General features: G+C 36.0%; 1 protein-coding gene across 1 annotated transcript; it reads right to left on the bottom strand.

Moving 5' to 3' along the window:
• Nucleotides 1–772: 772 nt before the first annotated feature.
• Nucleotides 773–21455, bottom strand: LOC113079874 (sulfhydryl oxidase 2-like). Its single transcript, XM_026252102.1, has 12 exons — nt 21046–21455; nt 11896–11996; nt 10153–10201; nt 9919–10024; nt 9631–9721; nt 4390–4535; nt 4157–4300; nt 3504–3633; nt 3273–3395; nt 2934–3084; nt 2510–2698; nt 773–1890 (listed from the first exon to the last, which is right to left on the bottom strand). Exons 1-12 carry the CDS (start codon nt 21302–21304, stop codon nt 1397–1399), a joined length of 1983 nt encoding a protein of 660 aa, XP_026107887.1. The 5' UTR covers nt 21305–21455; the 3' UTR covers nt 773–1396.
• Nucleotides 21456–21865: the final 410 nt, after the last annotated feature.

Raw genomic sequence — 21865 nt, forward strand, 5'->3', positions numbered from 1 at the left:
TAAAAATAATCAAACGTGTATGTATCTGCATTGTTGGTAGTTATGAACTAAAAATGGATGGGAATTATACATTTTTATTTAAAAGACAACTTAATGTTCTTTATACAAAATGCAATAACTTCCCTGAAGGGACGAACTACATATATACAGAAAGATTTACCCCCCAAAATCATCTTTACATAAAAATATAATTCTTAAATCACTGGAAATAATTATTAAAAGTGAATGAAATATACAGCCGTTCTTTTGGAGCAGATTTGAAGGCTACAATTATGTTCACATTCTGTCACAATACAGAAGATGTATTTTATTAAGAACACTTTATAAATATTTAGCCTTCAGGTCCACATTAGCAATGCTCCATAAAATAAATAATCACAAGCTGAACACGTTACAAATTACACACATTTTGATTTCGAAACTTTAAATCAAAATACTGCTGCAGTAATATAGATGCTGAACAATAAATGGTCTGTGATCAGGAATCCTCTGAGTACAATTACAGTATAGTAAAATTATTTAAAAAAAAAAGATTATGAATAAATGTTTACTCACTAAGTGTGCTCTGTATAACAAAGTACCAAAAAAGTCTTACAATCTGACACATTTTTATTATTGTAGCCATTATAAATCCCTTACTGCTGAGTTGCACCAATACAACCAATTATGAAGCATTTCAACAGGATTGAAAAGGTTAAAAAATAGAATTTACGCTTAAAATTAACTTTATGTACCACAGTAGCTTTTTTTGTGACTTTACTTGCGGTCTAAATTTTTTTTTAAGAAAAATAAAAAAGGTTCATACAGTATATTTCAAATGGACCATGAGATTAACAAAACCAAGGGTTTTTCCAGATCTGGTCATTGACAGGCAGTGTATTACTTGTCACTGGCTTCTGCGCTAGCAACCTTGAGTGGCAGAATAAATCATATTCCCAAGTGTTTTTTGGACCATCATAAAGAAATATGGGGAAAGTGTGACTTTCATAGAGAGTGATATATACCCCGTGAGAAACTTAGGATATATTATTTCAATAAAAATCTCTATAAATAATGTAGAATATTCATAAAAATATATGTTGACCAAGGTTGTTACTTTTACTATAATAAAATCGTTTCTCCAGTTAAATCATCCTTCTGTTTGTTTAGGGTTGAGAAATACTCGCTAACAGGTGCTTGTTCACACAACTATGTCCTATACACGAGTGGACTTTCATCCGTCATTAGACAAGTTCTTCATTATAAAGCACTTCACAAAAATTTCAACAACAACAAAAACTGAAACGAATAAAAGTGATCAAATAAATAAATAAAAAAAAGTCTCCTTCAACACTTGGCAGGGGCTTCATACATTACATTCACCTTATCCACAGTTTTCCATCTCAGCATTCTGCTGCTATACGTAAGGCCGGTAGTTTCTGGCTTTCCTTCTCTTTGAGCGGAAGCGGAAGAAGAAAAACATGAACATGAGGAAGACACAGGAGAAGGCGTAGAGCAGTACACAGAGACTCATGTCCAGGCTTGAGAATCCCATCCCTGGTCTAGCTTCTATCTGGACAGCCATGTGCTTCTCTCCCGCACCGCTGATGTCAGTCCTCTTCTGAGGTTTTGGAACGTCAGGAGATGGCTTTAGGTTCTGGTTGAGGTGACTGTTGCTGATTGGTTTGGTTATGGCTTTGGGTCTGTCGGGAGCAGGAGGGCCTGGCTCTGGTTGTCTGTTGCTAGAGTATTTTGGGGAAATGTTTAAAGCACTGTAGTGTTGTTTAATGAAAGCGAGCACCATCTGTTCGTTCCAGACATGAAGGCCTTCTTGCTCCTCATGGCATGTGGGACAGAGATCAGGAGTCGGCCACTGCGTCTTAGGAAACATGGGGTCCTCGCTCATTGAACCTGCATATAAGAGTGCAATCGGCAATGAGGGTAACATCTGCTAGCATGCATATGAGGACTTTACATTTATAGTACATGAAAATATCATATTTCTTACTTTTCTTTCTCTTTCTTTCTTTCTTTCTTTCTTTCTTTCTTCTCATCTTCCTTCCTGTCCTGTCTGTTTCATTCCTTTCTTGCCACCTATCTATTCTCCACATTCCTTCTTACTGGCCAGTTTTCCTTTCTTTCTTCCTGCATCATACTCCAGTCAAAAAGTTTGAGGTTGGTATTTTTTTATTTTTTTATGTTTTATATTGTATAGAAACACTTAATATATTTTGTATATTTTCAAAAGTCTCTTATGCTCATAAAGGCTGCATTTATTTGATAAAAAAATACAGTAAAAACATGAATATTGTGAAATATTATTACGATTTAAAATATCTGTTTTCTATTTGAATATATTTTACATAATAATTTATTGCTGTGATGGCAAAGCTGAATTTATCAGCAGACATTACTCCAGAATGGTACTTCAGAAATCATTTTAATATGCTGATTTGGTGCTTATTATTATCGATGTTGAAAATGGTTGCCTTGCAAAAAAAACGTATATTTGTGCATTCATTTTTCTTACCTGCCAGTCTGGCATTAACCTGGTTGTGTTTTCTCCACAGCCACAGCACAGCCTCATCAACGGTCTTGACCTGGTTCAGAGATTCCTGAGCCATTTCCTCAAAATGCTTCCCACACTCCTGGCAACCAAAGAAGGTCCCAATGTAGTGACGCATGGTTTGAAGCACTGCCAAGGGATCTTCCTCAAACCCTGAGAGGAAGAAGGTGGGTTTAAATTAATTGTAGCAATGAAGAACAGGAACTAATAGAAACCCCCTACCAAATGAATGCTCTGCTTGCTACAGACCAAAAATATTACATTACAGAATTATTTATAATGAATTTTTAGTCTCAATTTTCTAATCTACAATTACAATATCAACTGCTGAGATCATCTCAAGACATGTTTCAGGTTGATTAAGAGAAAGGGATTTCCCTGCTCATACCAGTGTTGGCTAAAGCATCAGGTCTGTTGGCAGCTTGCACAGTCAGAACGTGAAACAGAGTCCAGAGGGAGCAGGGATATCCTCTTAGTGCCACACTACTACCCTGGCATCCAACCCACTGCACTTGCTCACTCAGGTACAGCCCTGAGATCTGAGGATAATGGAAACAGCGTCCTTTGAAACCACCAACATACTGATTTACGCATCTGTCACGTGCACGGAAAATGACTAAAAACTTCAATGTCATCAGGCAAAGACACTGAGATGCACGATGCTTTTAATAGCAGGGGCATCAGTGTTTTGACAATGAATAAGTTGTTTAGTGGGCGACGGTCTTACCCTCATCTTGTTGTTAACTAAGTCCAGGATAGCATTGTAGGGGATCTTCTCCAAAGGTAAACTGACGAGCCATTCCAGCAACGTCTCAAGAAGTTTCACCACAGACTGGCGACCTGGAAATAGCTACAGTCGAAGAGACCAAGTAAGATTCAACCCTGGAAATTTCAACACTAATGAAAACAATTCTAGCTCAAGAGCAAAGAGAAAGTTGTGGTTGTGTTACAACACTACCTTGGCGACAACTGTTACAAAGTCCTTGAACGTTTTTAGTTCTTCTCCTTCTAAGGTCTTGTGGGTGGCTAGTTCAACCCTCAGTAGATAATGTAAGCCAGATTCCAGATCTGCCATGTAAACCTTAGACCTGAAGAAACATTAATGCTGGTTACCTCATCTTAAAAGTTAAATTTACAGCGAAAGCAAAAGACAATTGGACTACTTCACATTTTACAGGAAATTTACACTACTGTTCAAAAGCCTGGAGTTGGTAAGATTTTAAAGATGTTTTTTAAGTCTCTTGAGCTCACTAAGTCTGCATTGTATTAATAAAAAATACAGTAAAAACAGCAATACTGTGAAATACTTTTACAATTCAATTACAATTTCATATTTTAATGTATTCTGAAATGTCATTTATTCCTGTGGTGCATAGCAGAGTTACTCAGTGTCACATGATCCTTCATAAATCATTCTAATATGCTGATTTGGTGCTCAAGAAGCATTTATTATTATTATCAATGTTGAAAACTGTAGAGCTGGTTAATATTTTTCTGGAAACTGTGATAGTTTTTTTTCAAGGTTCTTTGATTAATAGGAACTTTTCATTTTAATCTGTCTTTGCTGACTCCAAACTTTTGAACAGAAGTGTATATATAAATAAAACTCACTTTTCAAACACTTTCCACTCCACCTGGGTTCCCTGTCCATTCTTCCCAGGCTGAGGACGCTGCAGGGACGAGGTGGACTGTTTCCTGTGTACTCCAGGGAGGAGCTTTAGGAAGGAGGAGAAGAAAAAGCGTAGCCTCTTCTGACTGTTAATACAAACAAAAATGTACCAAATGCACATTAACAGGGCTACTGATTGATGGTTAGACCGAAATTAATTCAGCAGTTAACTTACACATTCATGATAGTGTGTGTGCCGTTGGGATGGAAGAGGTATACTGAGGGAACCGAAGTAATCCCTAGTTCCTCCATTAGAGGTTTGTCTGCGCTCAGCGTTCTCTTCACTGCCAAACCCTCATATGGCATTAGGTCCAAAATTACCTAGTTAAAACGGGCACAAAACATTAAATTAGAGCATTACAATTCTAGCTACATCACTAATTATGCCTAAAGGGATCATTTAGATCATCATCTATTCACCCACTCGTCATTCGAAACCTATGTTATTTAACTTTTTCCATGGAACACAAAAGTTTACTGTTCATAAAATTATTGTCACAAAAGTTTGGTTTATTGGATTGTCTAAGCAAGTGGTTCTCAACTTTTTCATTCCAAGGCCCCCCTTGCCCAAGACAATATTCAAAGGTTGTCTTAAGCTGCACTTTAGTGTAAAAAAAATAAATGAACAACAACAACTAACAAATATGTTAATGTCGTATATATTAATTTATAATGTGTTCACCATTTTAATGATAATTTATTTAATATAACAAAATTAAAGATTCGGTGAGAACCACTGGTTTAAACGTTCTTCTCACAGCAAAAATAGCATCACAATTTACCCATTTATCAGTATGTATGTTTCCTTGAAATTTACTAGTGGCATCCTCTACCATTTGAGCTACACAAGACATTGAAATTCACCTTGTACTTTGAATAAAAAAAAAATGTTTCTCATAAAGCTATATTACAGCTTTACAGGAATTATACTAAATAACATTTATAATATAATACTTATATATTGGAGCTTTACAGTGTCTATCTACTTTTGTGTTATGGCAAAGAGCAGCCTAGACATTCTGCAAAATTTCTCCCTTTTTTTCTTCTTTTGTGTTCAATAGAACAAAGTCATACTAATTTGAAAGTGGTGCACAAAAGTCCCTTGCTATTAATAATTTTTTCTCATACATTTGCATCCACCCCCATCCCATTTTTCTCCCCTGTACAGCAATTCAACAGAATGTCTATAGTTACCATTGAATGGACAAATAACAGTCCATATAATATCAATAAAACAAAATGGAATAGATATTTGAATTAAGGTATGTCTCATCAGGAGTTTACTTCTTGTTGCAAAGACTCTGTCAATCAGCAGAGTTTAGTTCCCAGTTGAATCGTCAGTCCCGTTACGTTTAATGCAGAAAAGGGCTGTGTATTGCCAAGAATCTGGCGATATGATACGTATCCCGATACAGGGTTACAATATGATATATTGCGATACTATAAGCAAGCTATATATTGGGATATTTCTCATTTTAGGAATAGTATATATTGTAAGGAAAGCTGTCATTAAGAACAGAACCATATGCTAGCCTTAGCATAAGTAAATAAATATAATTTTTTTAACCAGAATACAGTGGGATCTGCATTTGTAATAATCAGTCCCTGTAACAAGTTATTGAACCAATTTTTGTGCAGTATGAGTAAAGGGATTAAATTAAAGCGCTTGCAGGATCCTTTAAAAAAATTAAACAATATAAAAACAATATAGACATAATCTGAAAAAACCAAGCCTTGTGCATTATAAAGAATAATATTATGAATATATTACAGTTGGTTTGATACCTTTATCTCAAACGGTGTCAGTTTAATTAAAGTGGGTACAGTATATAAAACTGTTGAAAAATATGCATTCACTACTATAAAAACAATAAAGGCATATTCTGAAAAACTAAGCCTTGTGCATTATACTACTGACTAAATATTCTGTATATTTTACAGTTGGTTTGATACCTTTAGATCAAATGGTTTTGTCGTTTAATGGATTTGTATTAATGTTTACATTAAAAGTTGTAAAATTATTATAAAACACATAAAACGGTAATTTAAAAAAAGTGAAATTTTGTGCAATAAAGGGATGTTTTTCTGAACATTTTAGTAGGTTTTATATTATAATGTCACGTAGTTAAATTGATTAATTAATTTAAATGGTTCATTGTTAATTTTTTCCCCCTAGAAATTAAGCCTTGTGCAACGTAAAGGGCGTATATTTATGAATATCCAAGTTAGTTTGGGCTCAAAACATAACAGCCTTAAAGAGTTCAATTGGCAAAAAAAAAAAGCAAAATTACTTAAACTTAACTTTCCCGCCGTCAAAAACCACAACATGAGCACCGCACCAACTACATAAAACACCCCTAAAATGAGAGAAACTGCAGCCTCTGTTCCGCTGCTTGCCGTGACTATAGACTGTATAAAAACATGCCATGACCCGTGTGAAGAGGCCTGCGTGGGGCTCAGCTATAGGCGGGAGGGGGTCGCCCACACGAGCCTCTTCACACGGTTGTGGCCAGCAGCGGAACTGAGGCAGCACCACAGTCCCGCAGTGGATGTTAGCACAAAATTCTAAATGACGCCACACTTCAGCTTCGTACACCGAAACATGAACTGGGACAAATCTTTCTCTCTCCATTACTATCAGCGAACTATATTAACCCTAAAATTAGTGTCATGCTCTTATGCTGGTTTTTCCTGTCATTCAGGATTTGTTCAGAGATGAAGACTGCCATCTAGCGGTCAGGAAATAAACTCAAAATGCAACAACTACCATGAATCTTTTATGAATTTATATATATATATATATATATATATATATATATATATATATATATATATATATATATATATATATATATATATATATATTCAGTTTTTGGGAATCGATACAGTATTGCCAAACAAAATATCGCGATAATCACGTTTATCGATATTTTCTTACACCCCTAGTGGAAAACTGCTGTTTACTCTGTTATTGAATTCTGATGTGTTAATGCTTGTGTAGCTGCACAAACCAATGTTGCTTTAGCCCACCACAAGGGGCGGAGCCCGACATAAATGTCTGCTCAGAGCACTATTACATCAGAATCTTCTCCTTCATCATCCAGGATCATATTGTTGCTGACTCTGCAATCAAGAAGCCAAAGAATAAAGAAGCTCAGCTCTGCTCAACGCTGTCAAAGAGTCTTGGGCAGAGAACGAAGACTCCCCTGCATCTATCCAGCTTGAAAAAGAGCAAACTTCTGAGCATATTCCCGCAAGTGCTGCTTTCACTGAGGCTTCTTTCTCTCAATGCGAGAGCATGCTTGTGGGTTGACTTCTTCAATGAATGTGATCCTCCCTGCTCCACTTTCCTGTTTCCTTTCTTTCCTCAGATAAAGAAACAGCAGAGCAGCGGGGCTCTGACAGCATGTTTGAGTGGAGTCATGTCGACTCAGCGCCAGCATGCCCCTGCGCTTCCAAAGAAGAGATTGCTGTCGATGTCGAAGGTAATCGAGAATCTCGGTTTAGAGTGGTTGACTCCTGTAGAGCCCGGCCATGGCCTTTTGGATGCTGTCAGACCCGTCGTCACCGGCCCACTCCATTCTTGCCTGCAGTTCATAAAAAACACACCAAGGTGTAGCACTCCCTATTCAGCCAATGTAAGTTCCTCCTCTTCAGCAGCTCTCACCACCGTTGACAGCACTGAGGACAGTGGCTACAGCAAACTCTGGAAGAGATGGTCGCTGCCTACTTGTGCCCACCATCTGCCCTCAGTTTGAAAGCTAATGCAGCACACCCTTCCAAACTTGTAGACTATGTTGGCCTTGGCAAACAGAGCTTACACAGCGTGCAGTCAATCAAGATAGGCTCTGCATTCAACAGAGTTTCTACAAGTGTTTCAGGCCAAACTCTCCGCAGATTGGACAGGATCATGATGCTTTCAAGGTGCTCTACAGAGTGACTGAATTGGCTCTGCATGCAATGAAATCGGCAAGACTATGGCCAGCCTGGTGGTGCTGAATTGCCACCTCTGGCTTATCCTTACTGAGATCTGGGACGCTGAGAAAATGTCCTTTCTCGACTCACCAGTCTCGCCAAAGTGACTATTTGGCCACACCGTGGACAGGTTTGCAGAATGCTTCTCTGAGGCGCAGAAGACGTTGAAGATGCTGCATCACTTCCTGCCTAAGCATTTTGGCTCTGCAGCTGCAAGTCGCCAGAAAACCCTGTGCAGCCATCCCGGATGTTTCAAGTTGGGTTCTAAATACAGTAAAATGAGCATACCCGCTCCAGTTCGCTTACAGGCCTCCTCGTTTCAGATGTGTTATTCAAACTTTGTTCGCAACAACAATGCGCTTGTTCTCCAGTCAAAAATACAAACACTGTAACGAGTCAGGCCGCTACTTCCTCATTCCCAAGAAAGATGGCAGGCTCAGACCTATTCTAGACATCTGAATCGCTCATTAATGAGACGGTTGTTCAAGATGTTAACTCTGAAGCAGATCTTCGTGCAAATATGCCTGAGGACTGGTTTCTGTCTGTGGATATGATAGACTCTTACTTTAACATCCATATAGTCCCGTTACAGACTGTTCTTGAGATTCACATTCAAGGGAGTGGCCTATTAAAATGCAGCCCCTCCATTCGGACTGTCCCTCACCCCACACAATTTTACAAAGTGCACAGAAGCAGCTCTTTCCCTTCTGAGACAGATGGAAATCATATAGCCTTGGCTTATACCTCAGAAGTCTTACAGTGCCCTATAGGTGTAAGGGCCCAATCCACCAGAGTAATGGTCTCCTCTTGGGCATGGTTCAGCAGAATTTCTATTGCCGACATTTGTGCAGCCGCCAGTGGGTCTTCACAGTCCACATTTGCCAGATTCTGTAATTTAGAATTCCCTGCCGTGCAGGCATGGATCTTGTCTGCTTAATTTCTCCATGGCGATGGAAATGGTTATGTCTGTAGTCCTCAGTCAGTTAGCTTGGGACTCAATTTTGTCCTTAACTTAAGTGCTCCAAGTCTGGGCTCGCAGAGCAGGTTGCTCTGTCTCTGCTCATAGCATGTCATGATAGGATGCATTCCCCATTTTATATCAAATGCAATGGGAGAGACCATTCGATAGTGAATGCTCTAAAGAGACCCTTTGACAGGGAATGCTCTGCTCAGCTTACTGACTAACCTTGGTTCCCTGAGATAAGGGAAGGAGCGTTGTGTCAATCGCCATACTATAAACTGCATGTGTGAATTTGTGCCTGCTTTAATTATATATAGATTAACTGAACTGGAAATTTATCAGCTTAAAAAAACAATAGCAATCAGATCACTTTGGAAAGACATATGGGTGAGTAAGATACGACATCTGATCTTACACTGTATCTTACATCTTACAGATTAATTTTTTTTTTTGCATGTATAGGAAATTGACAACCATTACCTCTCTTCCTATAAAAGAATCTTTGTCCTCAACTATAACTGCAGTATAGAACTCCGTTTTCTTCCCCATTAAGGACAGGATGTCCTCAGACCTGCAATAGATGATGAATTCAATGTTTCTAAATTAGAACCGGAGATGTATTCCATTTAAGTCTAGACATGAAGCCATAAACAAACATCCTTAATTTCCCCTGGAAGCTGGAGACAGAACATGTTAAAACATAAAAAAGTATGCAATTGAATGTGCATGTAAAGAAAAAATGGTTGGTATTATTGTAGATTTGAGCACCTGGCAGGGTCAAGGGGAGGGCAGCCCACAGGCCAGTCTTGCTTTGTGTGGTTTTGGAGGAAGTTCACCATCAACTGCCTCACTGTCTGAAGCTCTCTGTCAGCCCCTATTCAGTACACAAACATAATAAAATCAGAAAATTAAAGTTAGTTCCACAATAATAATAACAATTACTGCAACAATAATAACTGACCAAATTTAAATTCTAATCAGAGCTAAAATGATTAAACCTACCACGATATGTCTTCCCATAATCATTAGTGGTGTCATGTGCCTTAAAATACTAAAAAAAAAGGCAAAGAAAAAAGAAATGATTCCCAAATAAAATCTTTAACACAGCAAAACAACATGTCAATATTTACAGTGTCCTAAATACACATTTCTGGCAACAAGAAATATGATAAGGGTGTAATAATACATTGGTCTATTGTATAATTACTCTGGTTTCAGGTTTACCACGATCAGATAAAGATAGGACTAGAAAGCAGCTAGAAAGGAGCACAACAAAACAGAACAGAAGGCAGAGTTTTCATTTTTTTTAAAGTTAACTTGCCATAGCATCATAAAAAAACTCAATAAACAACATACAGCAACAGACCTGATGCATTTAATGCATGAATTCAAAGATGCAACATTTGCAAAAGGTTTTATATTTTTATTTTATATGCCTACCGTTTCAAAGCACAATACAAAACTGTGACATTCATCCACTGGCACTATTTAATCAGCAGCGCTAAATCCGGAAGCGCATATACTTACTTGCCGGCAACCCGCCAAAATAAAAGCCTGCTGATTTTAAGTTTGAATATGATAAAAACGCTTTGTTTATTTATTTTTAGATGCTTTTTTTTTCCAAAGCGACTTAAAATTGGGGAATACATATTAAAGGGATTCTTCTTTTAAAGTTTATTTACTATAAAATAAATGCATTTGTATTTATTACTAGGACTGCTTTTTATTTTTAATAATATTATCACACACTATTATTTACTATTATTATTTTTTTAATAAATAAATAAACTGTAATAATATTATAACTATTATTGATTCATTTTTTGCCGTTAAAGATGTTTGGGCCAAAAATGCCAATTATGAGTTTTGTCTAATATTTTACATTATATGATATACAGTAGTTAAGCAACATCACACAAACAATAGTGCTGTTTTTATCGATTATCAGTGTGATTGAAACTGCGATACTGATTTTATACAACAATTAACATGAAAATAATATTTGAAGTTACATTTTAGACACATTTTATCATTAGATTCTGTTTTCGCTCTATTTGCCAACAAAAGTGGTTCCAAACAAATCTACAGCTGAACTTTTGTGCATCTCCAGTTACTGAATGTATCTGTATTTTTAAACAAATTGGGTGAATCAATGATTTAATGACCCATTCATAAAGACAATATCTTTTTTCATTCCTGAATGAATCAGCTGTTTGAACTGATCAACTAAATGAATCACTCATTGACTCACTCGTTAAGACGGTGACTTGCCAAAACATAAATGACAGTTTTAGTATCATATTTAAACGATTTGTATGATATTTGACCCACAGTCTGATCGCATCTTGGCATTGACTTTGTATTCTCTTTGTATTACTTTTTTCAAATCGTTGAACTTGCGTTAGCTATGTATGCCCAATTATTGTGTTTGAATGTACACGAGTGTATATATTTGTTGAACAAGTGGTAATCGTTTTCATATCGTCTGATTGATGGCCGTCAGCGGTTGGGTAGAAGACAACAAATCCCATCATTCCACGCTCCTTCTTAGCGTCATCAAACCACACGATTGTTATTGTTTTGGTAATGCGCCCTCTAGTGGCAGGTCCTACAACCTGTACCTTTAAAGTGTCATTTCTTTTTAATGGCATCTAATGATTTGTCAATATCGCACACCCTATTTTGAATTTACTGTATATATTTGATCTTCTGAAAGAATAAATAAAATCATTTGCACAAACATACCCTGAAGGTGGGGTAGAAGTGGATTCCAAATTCCTTACAGATGTCAAAATTCTTCTCATGAGCACAATCCAGAACTCCTATACGAATGGCCTGTGCCCAGTCTATGAGAGTAGAGAAACACATCACAATTTCAAGAATGCAAAACAAACAAAAAAACATTACAAATCTACAGTTAAATAGCATTTCTGCCATCAAGCACTTGCTCTCACATTGTTCCAAACCCTGGAACAATGTGTTCATCACATTGACTACTGAAAATATTTTTAATGAAACCTGAGAGATTTCTATCCCTCCTGTGAAAGTCCATTCCACCAAAACTTTACTCAACTTCAAAATGTTCATAAAGAGATCAAATCCATATTAATAGAATCGCTTAATCCAAGTCTTCTAAAGACATAGATTTGTTTATATGATGAACAGATTTAATTTTTGTTATCTTTTATTCAAATTCATATGGAATACTTTAACAATCTCTTTCTAAATTTACCATCAATGTTTTGAAATAATGGAAATAAGCCTCTCACGTCAAAATATCAAGTGATAACAGAATTTACATTTTTGGTTGAACAAACCCAAAATTAAATCAAGTGATGAAGTGCCAAATTTTGTCAACACTTGTTTTCTGTTTAATAACGCACATTTTAGACATTTCACAGCATACAGTGAAGAGGTAAAAGAGCATTTGTAGAGACTTGTGTCAAGTAAAATATCTCTTAATTTGTATTCTAAAACAGAAGCTGACATCACTAAATGTTTCATCCATACCGACACTCAGAACAGATGCCAGACAGCCAAAGTGGACAGGCAAAAGGAACTCTGGCAGGAAGCCTAAATCACTTGATGCATTACATGGTTTTGAGCTCTGACATCGGAAGAGTAGATACTATGTCTCTCACATAAAGCTTTGTGAGACGAAATATAGTCTTACTGCCACGAAGCATGATTTCATGTATTGTATAAAGAGTTTCAGCAGCCAGGTGGTTTGTTTTCAACACAAACTCATAAACTGAACAGCTGTAAAATCTGTATCAGAAAAATGAAGCAGATGGGGTGTGAAGAAGGCAGCTGATATAAAAATGTTTGGATGAGAAAGAAGAGAGACAGCCGGCAGCATTTTAGCCCTCTATTCTTCACCTGAAGGTAGGACTCTGTGGGTTTTGGGATGTGTGGGGGAATGCACAGTGGGGTCGCGTCCTCACAATAGGCCATCTGACCCTCATTGTGAAGGTAACAGCTGGTAGGCGGCCACTCGTGAGCCACCCAGCCGACAGCTTGCGCCAACAAAGGCAGATTAAAAGCATTCAACAGAACACTTGTCCTCACAGTGTTAGTCATCCAAAGGCCACAATCATCCCTTCCTTCCTAGTCCACTGAAGAGGAAAAGCAATGCATGGCATTCCAGAACAAATAAACTGTATCCTTCTACGATATGATAATGACACAAGCTTTCATGAGTCGACCATATTCTGGTCTTTTTAAGAAAATGATTACCAAAAAAACACAACAAAAATATTCAGAATAAGAATACAGTAATCAATGATTACCATAGCCAAAATTCTGCCTGCTCATTGAAAAGCTGGGGTTTGGGATTCAATTTATACCTAGAATAAAGGAGCTTTGGGGATTTAGAAAAAAAAAAAAAAAATTTGATAAGATTTGAATTCTTTTATCATTTACTTACCCATATATTATTCCTAACTTACTTTCTTCTGTGAAACATGCATAAAAAGAAATTGAGTAATTCTGTGTTTTTTGTCCATACATGGAAGTCAATGGTCACCAAAACTATTTGCTCACAAACATTCTTTAAAATAACTTACTTTATGTTTCACAGAAGTAACACAAAATACATATACAGGTTTGGATCAAAACCAATGACAGAATATTCATTTTGGGCTGAACTGTCCCTTAAAGATTCATATTTAGAATTATTTTGAATATAATTTGGAACACCAAAAAAAAAATGAACCCAGATGAATATTCATAACCATATCACCATGGTTCCATCACAGAATGGCTTTGTAAGGGTCGTAAAGCAGCGAACACCAGTGAGAAAGAACTCTGAAACTGTCACACAGATGGTTTAAAAACAGACCCTACCTAATTTCAATAAAGCTCTACCAATTTTAGCATCTTTGCGACAAGGTGTTAAACACATTTGCCCTCATTTAAATTAAATGTGTCAGCCTACAGTGACCTTTTCATCGCATCACACTTCACGGCACCCAACACAAGTAACTTCTTCCAGAATACCATCAGGCCTTTAGCTCAGAGTATGGCAGGCACGTAGCACTGCTACCTAGGCATTTTTATTAGCAATTAGTCCAGTCTTGTAGCTCTTAGACTAATCTAGACTAAGTCTGAGGAGAGAGTGACTGTTGATCCCATTATTTATTCAGAGAAGCTTTGGGAGCCACAGCTTTGACCAGAGGTGGGGTTTCCCCATCCAGCCAGAGCTGCTTACAGAAAGCACTCATCTAAGACCAATAAACAGAAAATGATAACAACATGAGGAAATCTTTGAGTCTGTTGGGTCTAAACCTCCAAAATCTAATTCATCAGCACATACAGTACAGAAGAATTTTGGTAAGATTACATATATTGAGTTCCTGTTTTTGGGGCATAAAAAATTACTTAAAAACCACTAAATGCTATTTGTGTATCATTGTTATTGCCGTTTTACTACAAGTCCCATCAATTTTAAGTAAACGTTTCAATAATTTTCACACATTCATTTTCAACAATTGATGCCAGTTAATTGTCACACAATATGGTTGTTTGTATCTGAATTTATTGCCATATCAGCTGCACAGTCATTTACATAGCAAATATAGATTTAAAATACACCAATAAAATTTATTATACTACATTTTGTAAATACAACTCTATAAATGAGTCTTTAAATGTACTTGAAAGTACTGCCACTCTCTTAACGCAGAGTACGCAGTCTGCGTAGGGCACCAACTCACAGAGGGAGCACCATCCCAGTTGCTTAAGGAAAAAAATACATATATATACATGCGCCATTCTCCCATCCGCGCTCGCGACCGCACCTCATGTTTGCAGCTGAATGTTCACAACTGATGGATGGACATCTATGCCCGGGTAAAGGACATCAGCAATCCGGCACAGAGAAAAGAAAACTAAAGAAAGTAAAAAAAAAAAAAAAAAAACATCCATAGAGTTCGCTTGACATTAAACGTTCGCGAGTCTCAAATTTAGAGGCCGTCTCTAAAGTTACATGCGATATTGTTATACACTTTTCTAACGTCAGTAGCATTTGAGGAGAATGACTTACAGTCATAAAAACAACTGTAATTGTTCATCTAATGTCAGCTATAATGCACAATTGAATTGAATGTTTGATATTTATTAAAATAAACTGTAAATCATATGTAAATTATGGTACTTTTTCACATGGGCTCAAACGCAAATTTGAAGCTCAATAGCATTTGAGGAGAAAGACTTGCAGTCATAAAATAATTGTAATGTGTTCATTTAAGTGTCAGCTACGATGCACACCTCAAACATTTTCAATATATATATTTAAATATATTATAAATCATTTAGGTAAAAACGAGGCCTGTTCATCACTTTCAGGCACATTTTTTTCAGGTTGCCTTACGAAAATTACTAGGGATGCATCTGTTGACTGGCCATAAATCGGAACCGGACGGTTTTTGATTACAATATGTGATCGCCAATCGGCTGGTTTTTGGTCTTTTTACGGACGATTTTTCCAGAAGTGCGCCCGCGTGCACAGACTACATTGTAATCATTAGCTATCATGTAATTTGTGTGGAAGTATTTCGAAATCTGTGTGCAGGACACGGGCAACCGTTCAGCACTGGAAATGCAGAGCTACATGTCTGAGGCACAGATAGCAGGAAGCAAACAGCTTTTGTTATACTGGCGCACAAAATAAAAATCCCATTCCTGCTCACTGAAGCTGCGTGAGTGTACTGTACCTGTCCCTGCACAAGCGGAGACAGTGAAGGGATGTCCAGCTTAACTTCTCGCGTGTTGGATGAGAAACGAAACGTACTAAACTGTGACAAAGCTGATTTTTTTTTTTTTGTAAAGTAGAACTTGCATACACGTTTGAAAAGCCAGAAGTAAACGTCAGTTCTGTATAGGATGATTATTTTTATTTTAGCTTAAAATTATATAGACTGAGTTTGATTTAAAAATCACCTGGTGTAGCACACTGAAAAAGTGTTTCTTTCATCCAATTAAAAAAAAATAGGGTAATTAATTTAAAAATAGGGTATAGGGTATAGATTCACGTCTATATTTTTTAATTTGAGACAATAGTTATTTATTTTTCATTGGCTCAAGTAAAAACATATAGATGTGAATCATTACCTTAATTCTTTTTATTATTATTATTGGATGAATGAAACACTTTTCATCCTTGTTTTATTCGCACCAACATTATTTGATTTTAACATTTTGGAATAATATTTATATAGCATACTTTTATTTAGTCTCACTGGTAAAGACCTTGTTTTAAAACAAATTTAAAAACTAAAATACTGAATGCTGATTAAGATACATCTTATTGAATGTGTGTTGATTTTGTTATTTGGATTGTAGAACTATGCAGTTATTGCCTTTAATTTCACATGGTCACAGTTAATATTTTAATTTAAGGCCAGTTCTATGTACAGTCCAGACCAAAAGTTTGGACACACCTTCTCATTCAAAGAGTTTTCTTTATTTTCATGACTATGAAAATTGTCGAGTCACACTGAAGGCATCAAGGGCTATTTGACCAAGAAGGAGAGTGATGGGGTGCTGCACCAGATGACCTGGCCTCCACAGTCACCGGACCTGAACCCAATCGAGATGGTTTAGGGGTGAGCTGGACCGCAGACAGAAGGCAAAAGGGCCAACAAGTGCTAAGCATCTCTCGGGGAACTCCTTCAAGACTGTTGAAGACCATTTCAGGTGACTGACTCTTGAAGCTCATCGAGAGAATGCCAAGAGTGTGCAAAGCAGTAATCAAAGTAAAAGGTGAAGAACCTACAATATGACATATTTTCAGTTATTTCACACTTTTTTGTCATGTATATAATTCCACATGTGTTAATTCATAGTTTTGATGCTTTCAGTGTGAATCTACAATTTTCATAGTCATGAAAATAAAGAAAACTCTTTGAATGAGAAGGTGTGTCCAAACTTTTGGTCTATGTTTGCATTAAATGTAGTCTACTTACTGTGCAGATACTGCGGTTTATTTCAGATGGTTACGGTTATTGTTTTCAATAGCCAAAAGCCAGTTTGGCCTATTAAATACCAAATAAACATCTGGTTTATGCAACTTTACTTCTTTCTTGTTTGTTGCTTAAAAGCCTAAAAAAAAAAATCGGTATCGAAATCGGTCAGTTTCCTTGTAAAAAAAATCGGTATCGGAGTCGGCTATGAAGTAATTAATAATAATTTACAAAGAAGTATTATAACATACTGTAATATTTTCGTTGTTGTTGCTATAAAAACGCCTTTAAAATGACTTAAAATGCATTACATAAAAACAATAAGGCAATAATGACTGATTAATAACACTGTTAAAATACATAATGTAAGCTAATACAAAATAAACAATTTATGTACATGTTATTGCAAATGCCTGCAAAGGGAGCCAAATGCCATGTAATTGCTGCTGTTACACTTACAGGACAATCAAATCCTTGTTTAGGCTACTGACCAAACATGTAATTCAAATATTCACTTAATCTTTAATTTTTGCCACCTTTTTGCTATAGATGACACAGCCTTTATAATTTCTTCAACAAAAACGTGCATATCACAACCCTTACAAAATAAACCATGGTTTTATCATAGTAATACTGCTTACTTTCCTTTTGCATGATTTCTGAATAGATAGAAATAGATTAAAGTTCTATTTTCACCTCTATATTAGTTTTTTTTTTCCATCATCATATTTGAAGAAGGGGGCACAACAATACAATCCTGCTTAGGGCACCCATTTGGCCAGCAGCGGCTCTTTACTTGTGACAATAAAATAATAAATTACTTTTTATATATATATTTCCGTCAAATGTTGCCCTGCTAAAAAACATTGCTCATGACTCTAAAATTTTGGCAAACAAAAAACTTTTGTTTAAAGACAAGTTAGTTTCGCAGTATGACATTTTGGTGATTCTTCACTCTTCAATAAATGCCCATGTGTCAGTCTAGTATGGCCTATACTACACCTTCTGTACACAACTTGTAATGCATGGGTTTAAGTGGGTAGACACATCTCTTTCCCACATAAGGAGATCAAATGATTTGTTAAGTTTATATATATATACTGCACTATGTTCCAAATCCTATGAAACCATAAAAAAGGTTTATGTGACAAACATAATGAGAACTGTATCAGACTGATTTATATACAGACCAGTTTTATGAACCAGCTCAACTGGTTCACTAAAAAGATCTGACAAAAAAATGCAAAAATAAAAACAAAAGAGTCATTCACAGTCTGAACAGTGCAACTGCTCTCATGAACTTGTCAAAAAATGACTTAAATTCTGACCTTTTGTCACACAAATCTATGAATATAGTGTACAAGTCCCATGAATGGCTTCTATTCATTTATAATATGTTTATTTATTTATATAGCACCTTTCAAATACCCAAGGATTCTTATGGTACTGTTGTGTTATAGTTGAAGCTTAAAAGCTTAATAAAATAAAATAAATACAATTAAATTTTTTTTAATCTAACGATAAGATTAAAGCTGTAATAGAGTTGTTGTTTGAGAATAAAGTCAAAATTACAAGAATTAAGTCGAAATATTTTGAGAATGAAGTCAAAATTACAAGAATTAAGTTGTAATTTGGAATATATTTTGGAAATATGTATTTGGAATATAATGAATGCATTCAAAGACATGAAATATTGTTTCCAAGCATACTGTCCCTGCCAGTATATGACACATGGTATGATTTCTACTTATAATCCCACACATATATTCAAATCAGTTGCCAGGCCACCAGAATTCCTCCCGGTGCTCCCAATCGGGGCCATTTGCATCCACACTATACTCTCAAAATATTATAACTTTAATTTCATAATTGCTGCGAATTAATTCTCGTAATTTTTACTTTATTCTCAAAATATTTCGACTTCGTTCTTGGAAATTTGACTTTGTTTAAATATTTCGAATTAATTCTGATATTGCTACGACTTCATTTCATAATTATGACTTTTATTCTCAAAATATTAATAATCTTTTTAATAAAATGTATACATGTTTATTTAATTTTGTAATATATATATATATATATATATATATATATATATATATATATATATATATATATATATATATATATATATGTGTGTGTGTGTGTGTGTGTGTGTGTGTGTGTGTGTGTGTGTGTGGCACTAAAACTCCATTGTAGTGTTGTCAAAAGACCCGGTACTTCGGTACCAAGTTGGTACTAAAAAAATGAAAATGTCACTGTACCAGGTTTCTTTAAGTACTGGTGGTACCGAGTACCCGATCAACCCGGTTCTTGATGCATACAGCTCTATGATTTCCGCAAAGCAGAAAATGCAGATTGAATCTCAAAATCGAGTCATGAAAATGAAACTTACATTTTAATATGGACAGTCACAGAATTAGTCAAAGTTAGCATAAATTAATCAAATCAAATCTCCATATGGACCAGTATCTGCTAATTTTAAGCCACAAAAGATGGTTGAAATATGAATCCTGCATGTTCTGCGCGTCTCTGTGTGAGTGAATGAATGAATGGCAGAGATGTGCGGGTTTGTTTAGTACATAGACTTAAGCTTGTGACGCTTGCAGTAATTTCAGTCTCAATGAGGACATGAATACATAAACAACATCACCAGAACTGTTCTGAATCACTTGACAAGCATTTTATCTTTTCATTTGAGTAAAACCAGTGTCAAGGTATTCAAGGTAGCCCGTCAAAATAAAAGTTCATTTTTTACATAAAGGCATTGTGCTACAAATATTACTATTATTTAGTAGCATATATGATACTGCTACTACTGTTGAAAAAATTGATAAAACTTTTTAAATTAATAGATCACACAATATTTCTTCCATGTTTTAATTTTAATAGCAAATCCCCTTTATTTACCAAAAAATAAAATGTGTTTAAATTTAATTAATTAAAAGACCAATTAAAATTGGGTGAAACTCTTTTTCATAATTATATTACTTGTAGAAAAACTTTAAACGCAATTGTAAATAAGTATAAAGAATGGCATTCGTTTTATTTTTAGTGATAGGGTTTTAGTGTGTGTGTGTGTGTTTTTTTTATTAACATATTTTTGTTTTGCTTTGGTACCGAGAACCATGGATTTTCACTGGTATCGGTACCGAATACTGAAATTTTGGTACCGTGACAACACTACTCCATTGTACAATTATATTAATAAGTTTGGCCAGAATAATATTCCACAGGAGAAACAAAGTCACACATGTTTAGACCAACTTGGGGGTGAGTAAATAATGACACCATTTTTAGTTTGGGGTAAACTACAACTTTAAATATAAAAAAAAGCGCTGTAGTGCCTGGAGAAATTTTTCTGATAGTGTGTGTGCTGTGGGTGAACAGAAAGGCCTTGAGCTCATTGTCAAAAATAGAGAAAGCAACAACAACCATGGATTTACATGCAGGTGTATCAACATATCAGAGCTTATCGACTTCCCATGCATGTCCTCCTGTGTACTGAAGTCCAAATACACAAAAACACTGTAAGCCTCATTAAGCAAAACCCAAATGATCATGTACAAGGCAAAAGATTTACACCATTTAAAATGGAAATGAAAATCAGCTGTAGAAAAGCCAACAGAAAAAGCACTAACAAGTCATTACAATTAAAGGCAATTCCATGATTTTGAACTTGAACTATAGTAATACCACGTCTATAAACATTACCATGAAAGTATTCGTGAAAATATGTTATTCACTCAGTGCCTTGAAATATATTGATATTGCATGATGGTATTGCCATCTCCATAGTAAGGATGACCATCCCTAAATAACCTCTGGAAAAACTTGTGTGCCTGAGGTGAATGCATTAAGACGTTTAAGGAACTGTCACTGTCCTTCCTCGAGATGAGTGAATAGACAGGAAGATGATCATAAATGCACGTACCCTTCACGTCGCCGGCCAGGGCTTTCCATGTAGGAGAGTACTGGATACAGTGGCCGCACCACGACGAGTAGAACTGAAGCAGCCAGGCGCTGGAGGAGTTGAACACGGTCTGCTTCAGGCTGTCGCTGCTCAGTATAACCACTGGATCCTCTTCGGTGTATAATCGAGCTGACTGAGCCTGTCCGAACAGCAGGCCCAACAGAATACCGAACTTAAGGCGAAACGCAACTGCCATTGGAGGTGATGGAAGAAACGCCATACAATTTGAAGCCCCTCACTTTAGGGAATCCTATACATTCAGACTGATTCTGCTCGCTCCTCTGGATGACTACATTTAGTGGGGACGTGAGCCTTCTGGAGCATCGTCACTGCGCTACGAGGACGCAGACACTTATCTCGCGCATCCTATCTGCGTAAGAGCGATGCATATCGTGTGTGGCGCTGTTACGGAATAATAATTATTCTGTGTATGGTAATCTAAAATAAGCAAAATTAGGCTTCTTATATTATTCTTTATCATAACTTGGAAAAAAAAGCACAAATAAAAATAAAAATAAATTAAAAAACGTGTTGCTACGAATTAATATAATTCAGCTTTATTGTACTGTAATACATTTTGATTTTGAAATGATAACATTTTTAAAATAATGATTAAAATATTCATGATTAAAAACAAAAAGTAAATCGCACAAAAACATTTTAATGTAACCTCAAAATCAAAAGAAAAATACATAGAATTTGCATGCAGAATTTTTGTTTTTATATGTGCATTTTGTTGCATTGTATGACTGCGAAGCACATTTCGTAATGTAGTATATCA

This window comes from Carassius auratus, chromosome 5 (genome assembly GCF_003368295.1).
Source record: "Carassius auratus strain Wakin chromosome 5, ASM336829v1, whole genome shotgun sequence".
NCBI classification, from domain to species: Eukaryota; Metazoa; Chordata; class Actinopteri; order Cypriniformes; family Cyprinidae; genus Carassius; species Carassius auratus.

Excerpts from the sequence above, each read along its gene's own strand:
- LOC113079874 (XM_026252102.1), bottom strand. The coding sequence starts at position 21,304 with ATGGCGTTTCTTCCATCACCTCCAATGGCAGTTGCGTTTCGCCTTAAG. Across the intron at positions 11,997-21,045 it reads CCTGGCCGGCGACGTGAAGG|ACTGGGCACAGGCCATTCGT; the intron begins GTACGTGCATTT and ends CTACTCTCATAG. Across the intron at positions 10,202-11,895 it reads ACTTCTACCCCACCTTCAGG|TATTTTAAGGCACATGACAC; the intron begins GTATGTTTGTGC and ends CTTTTTTTTTAG.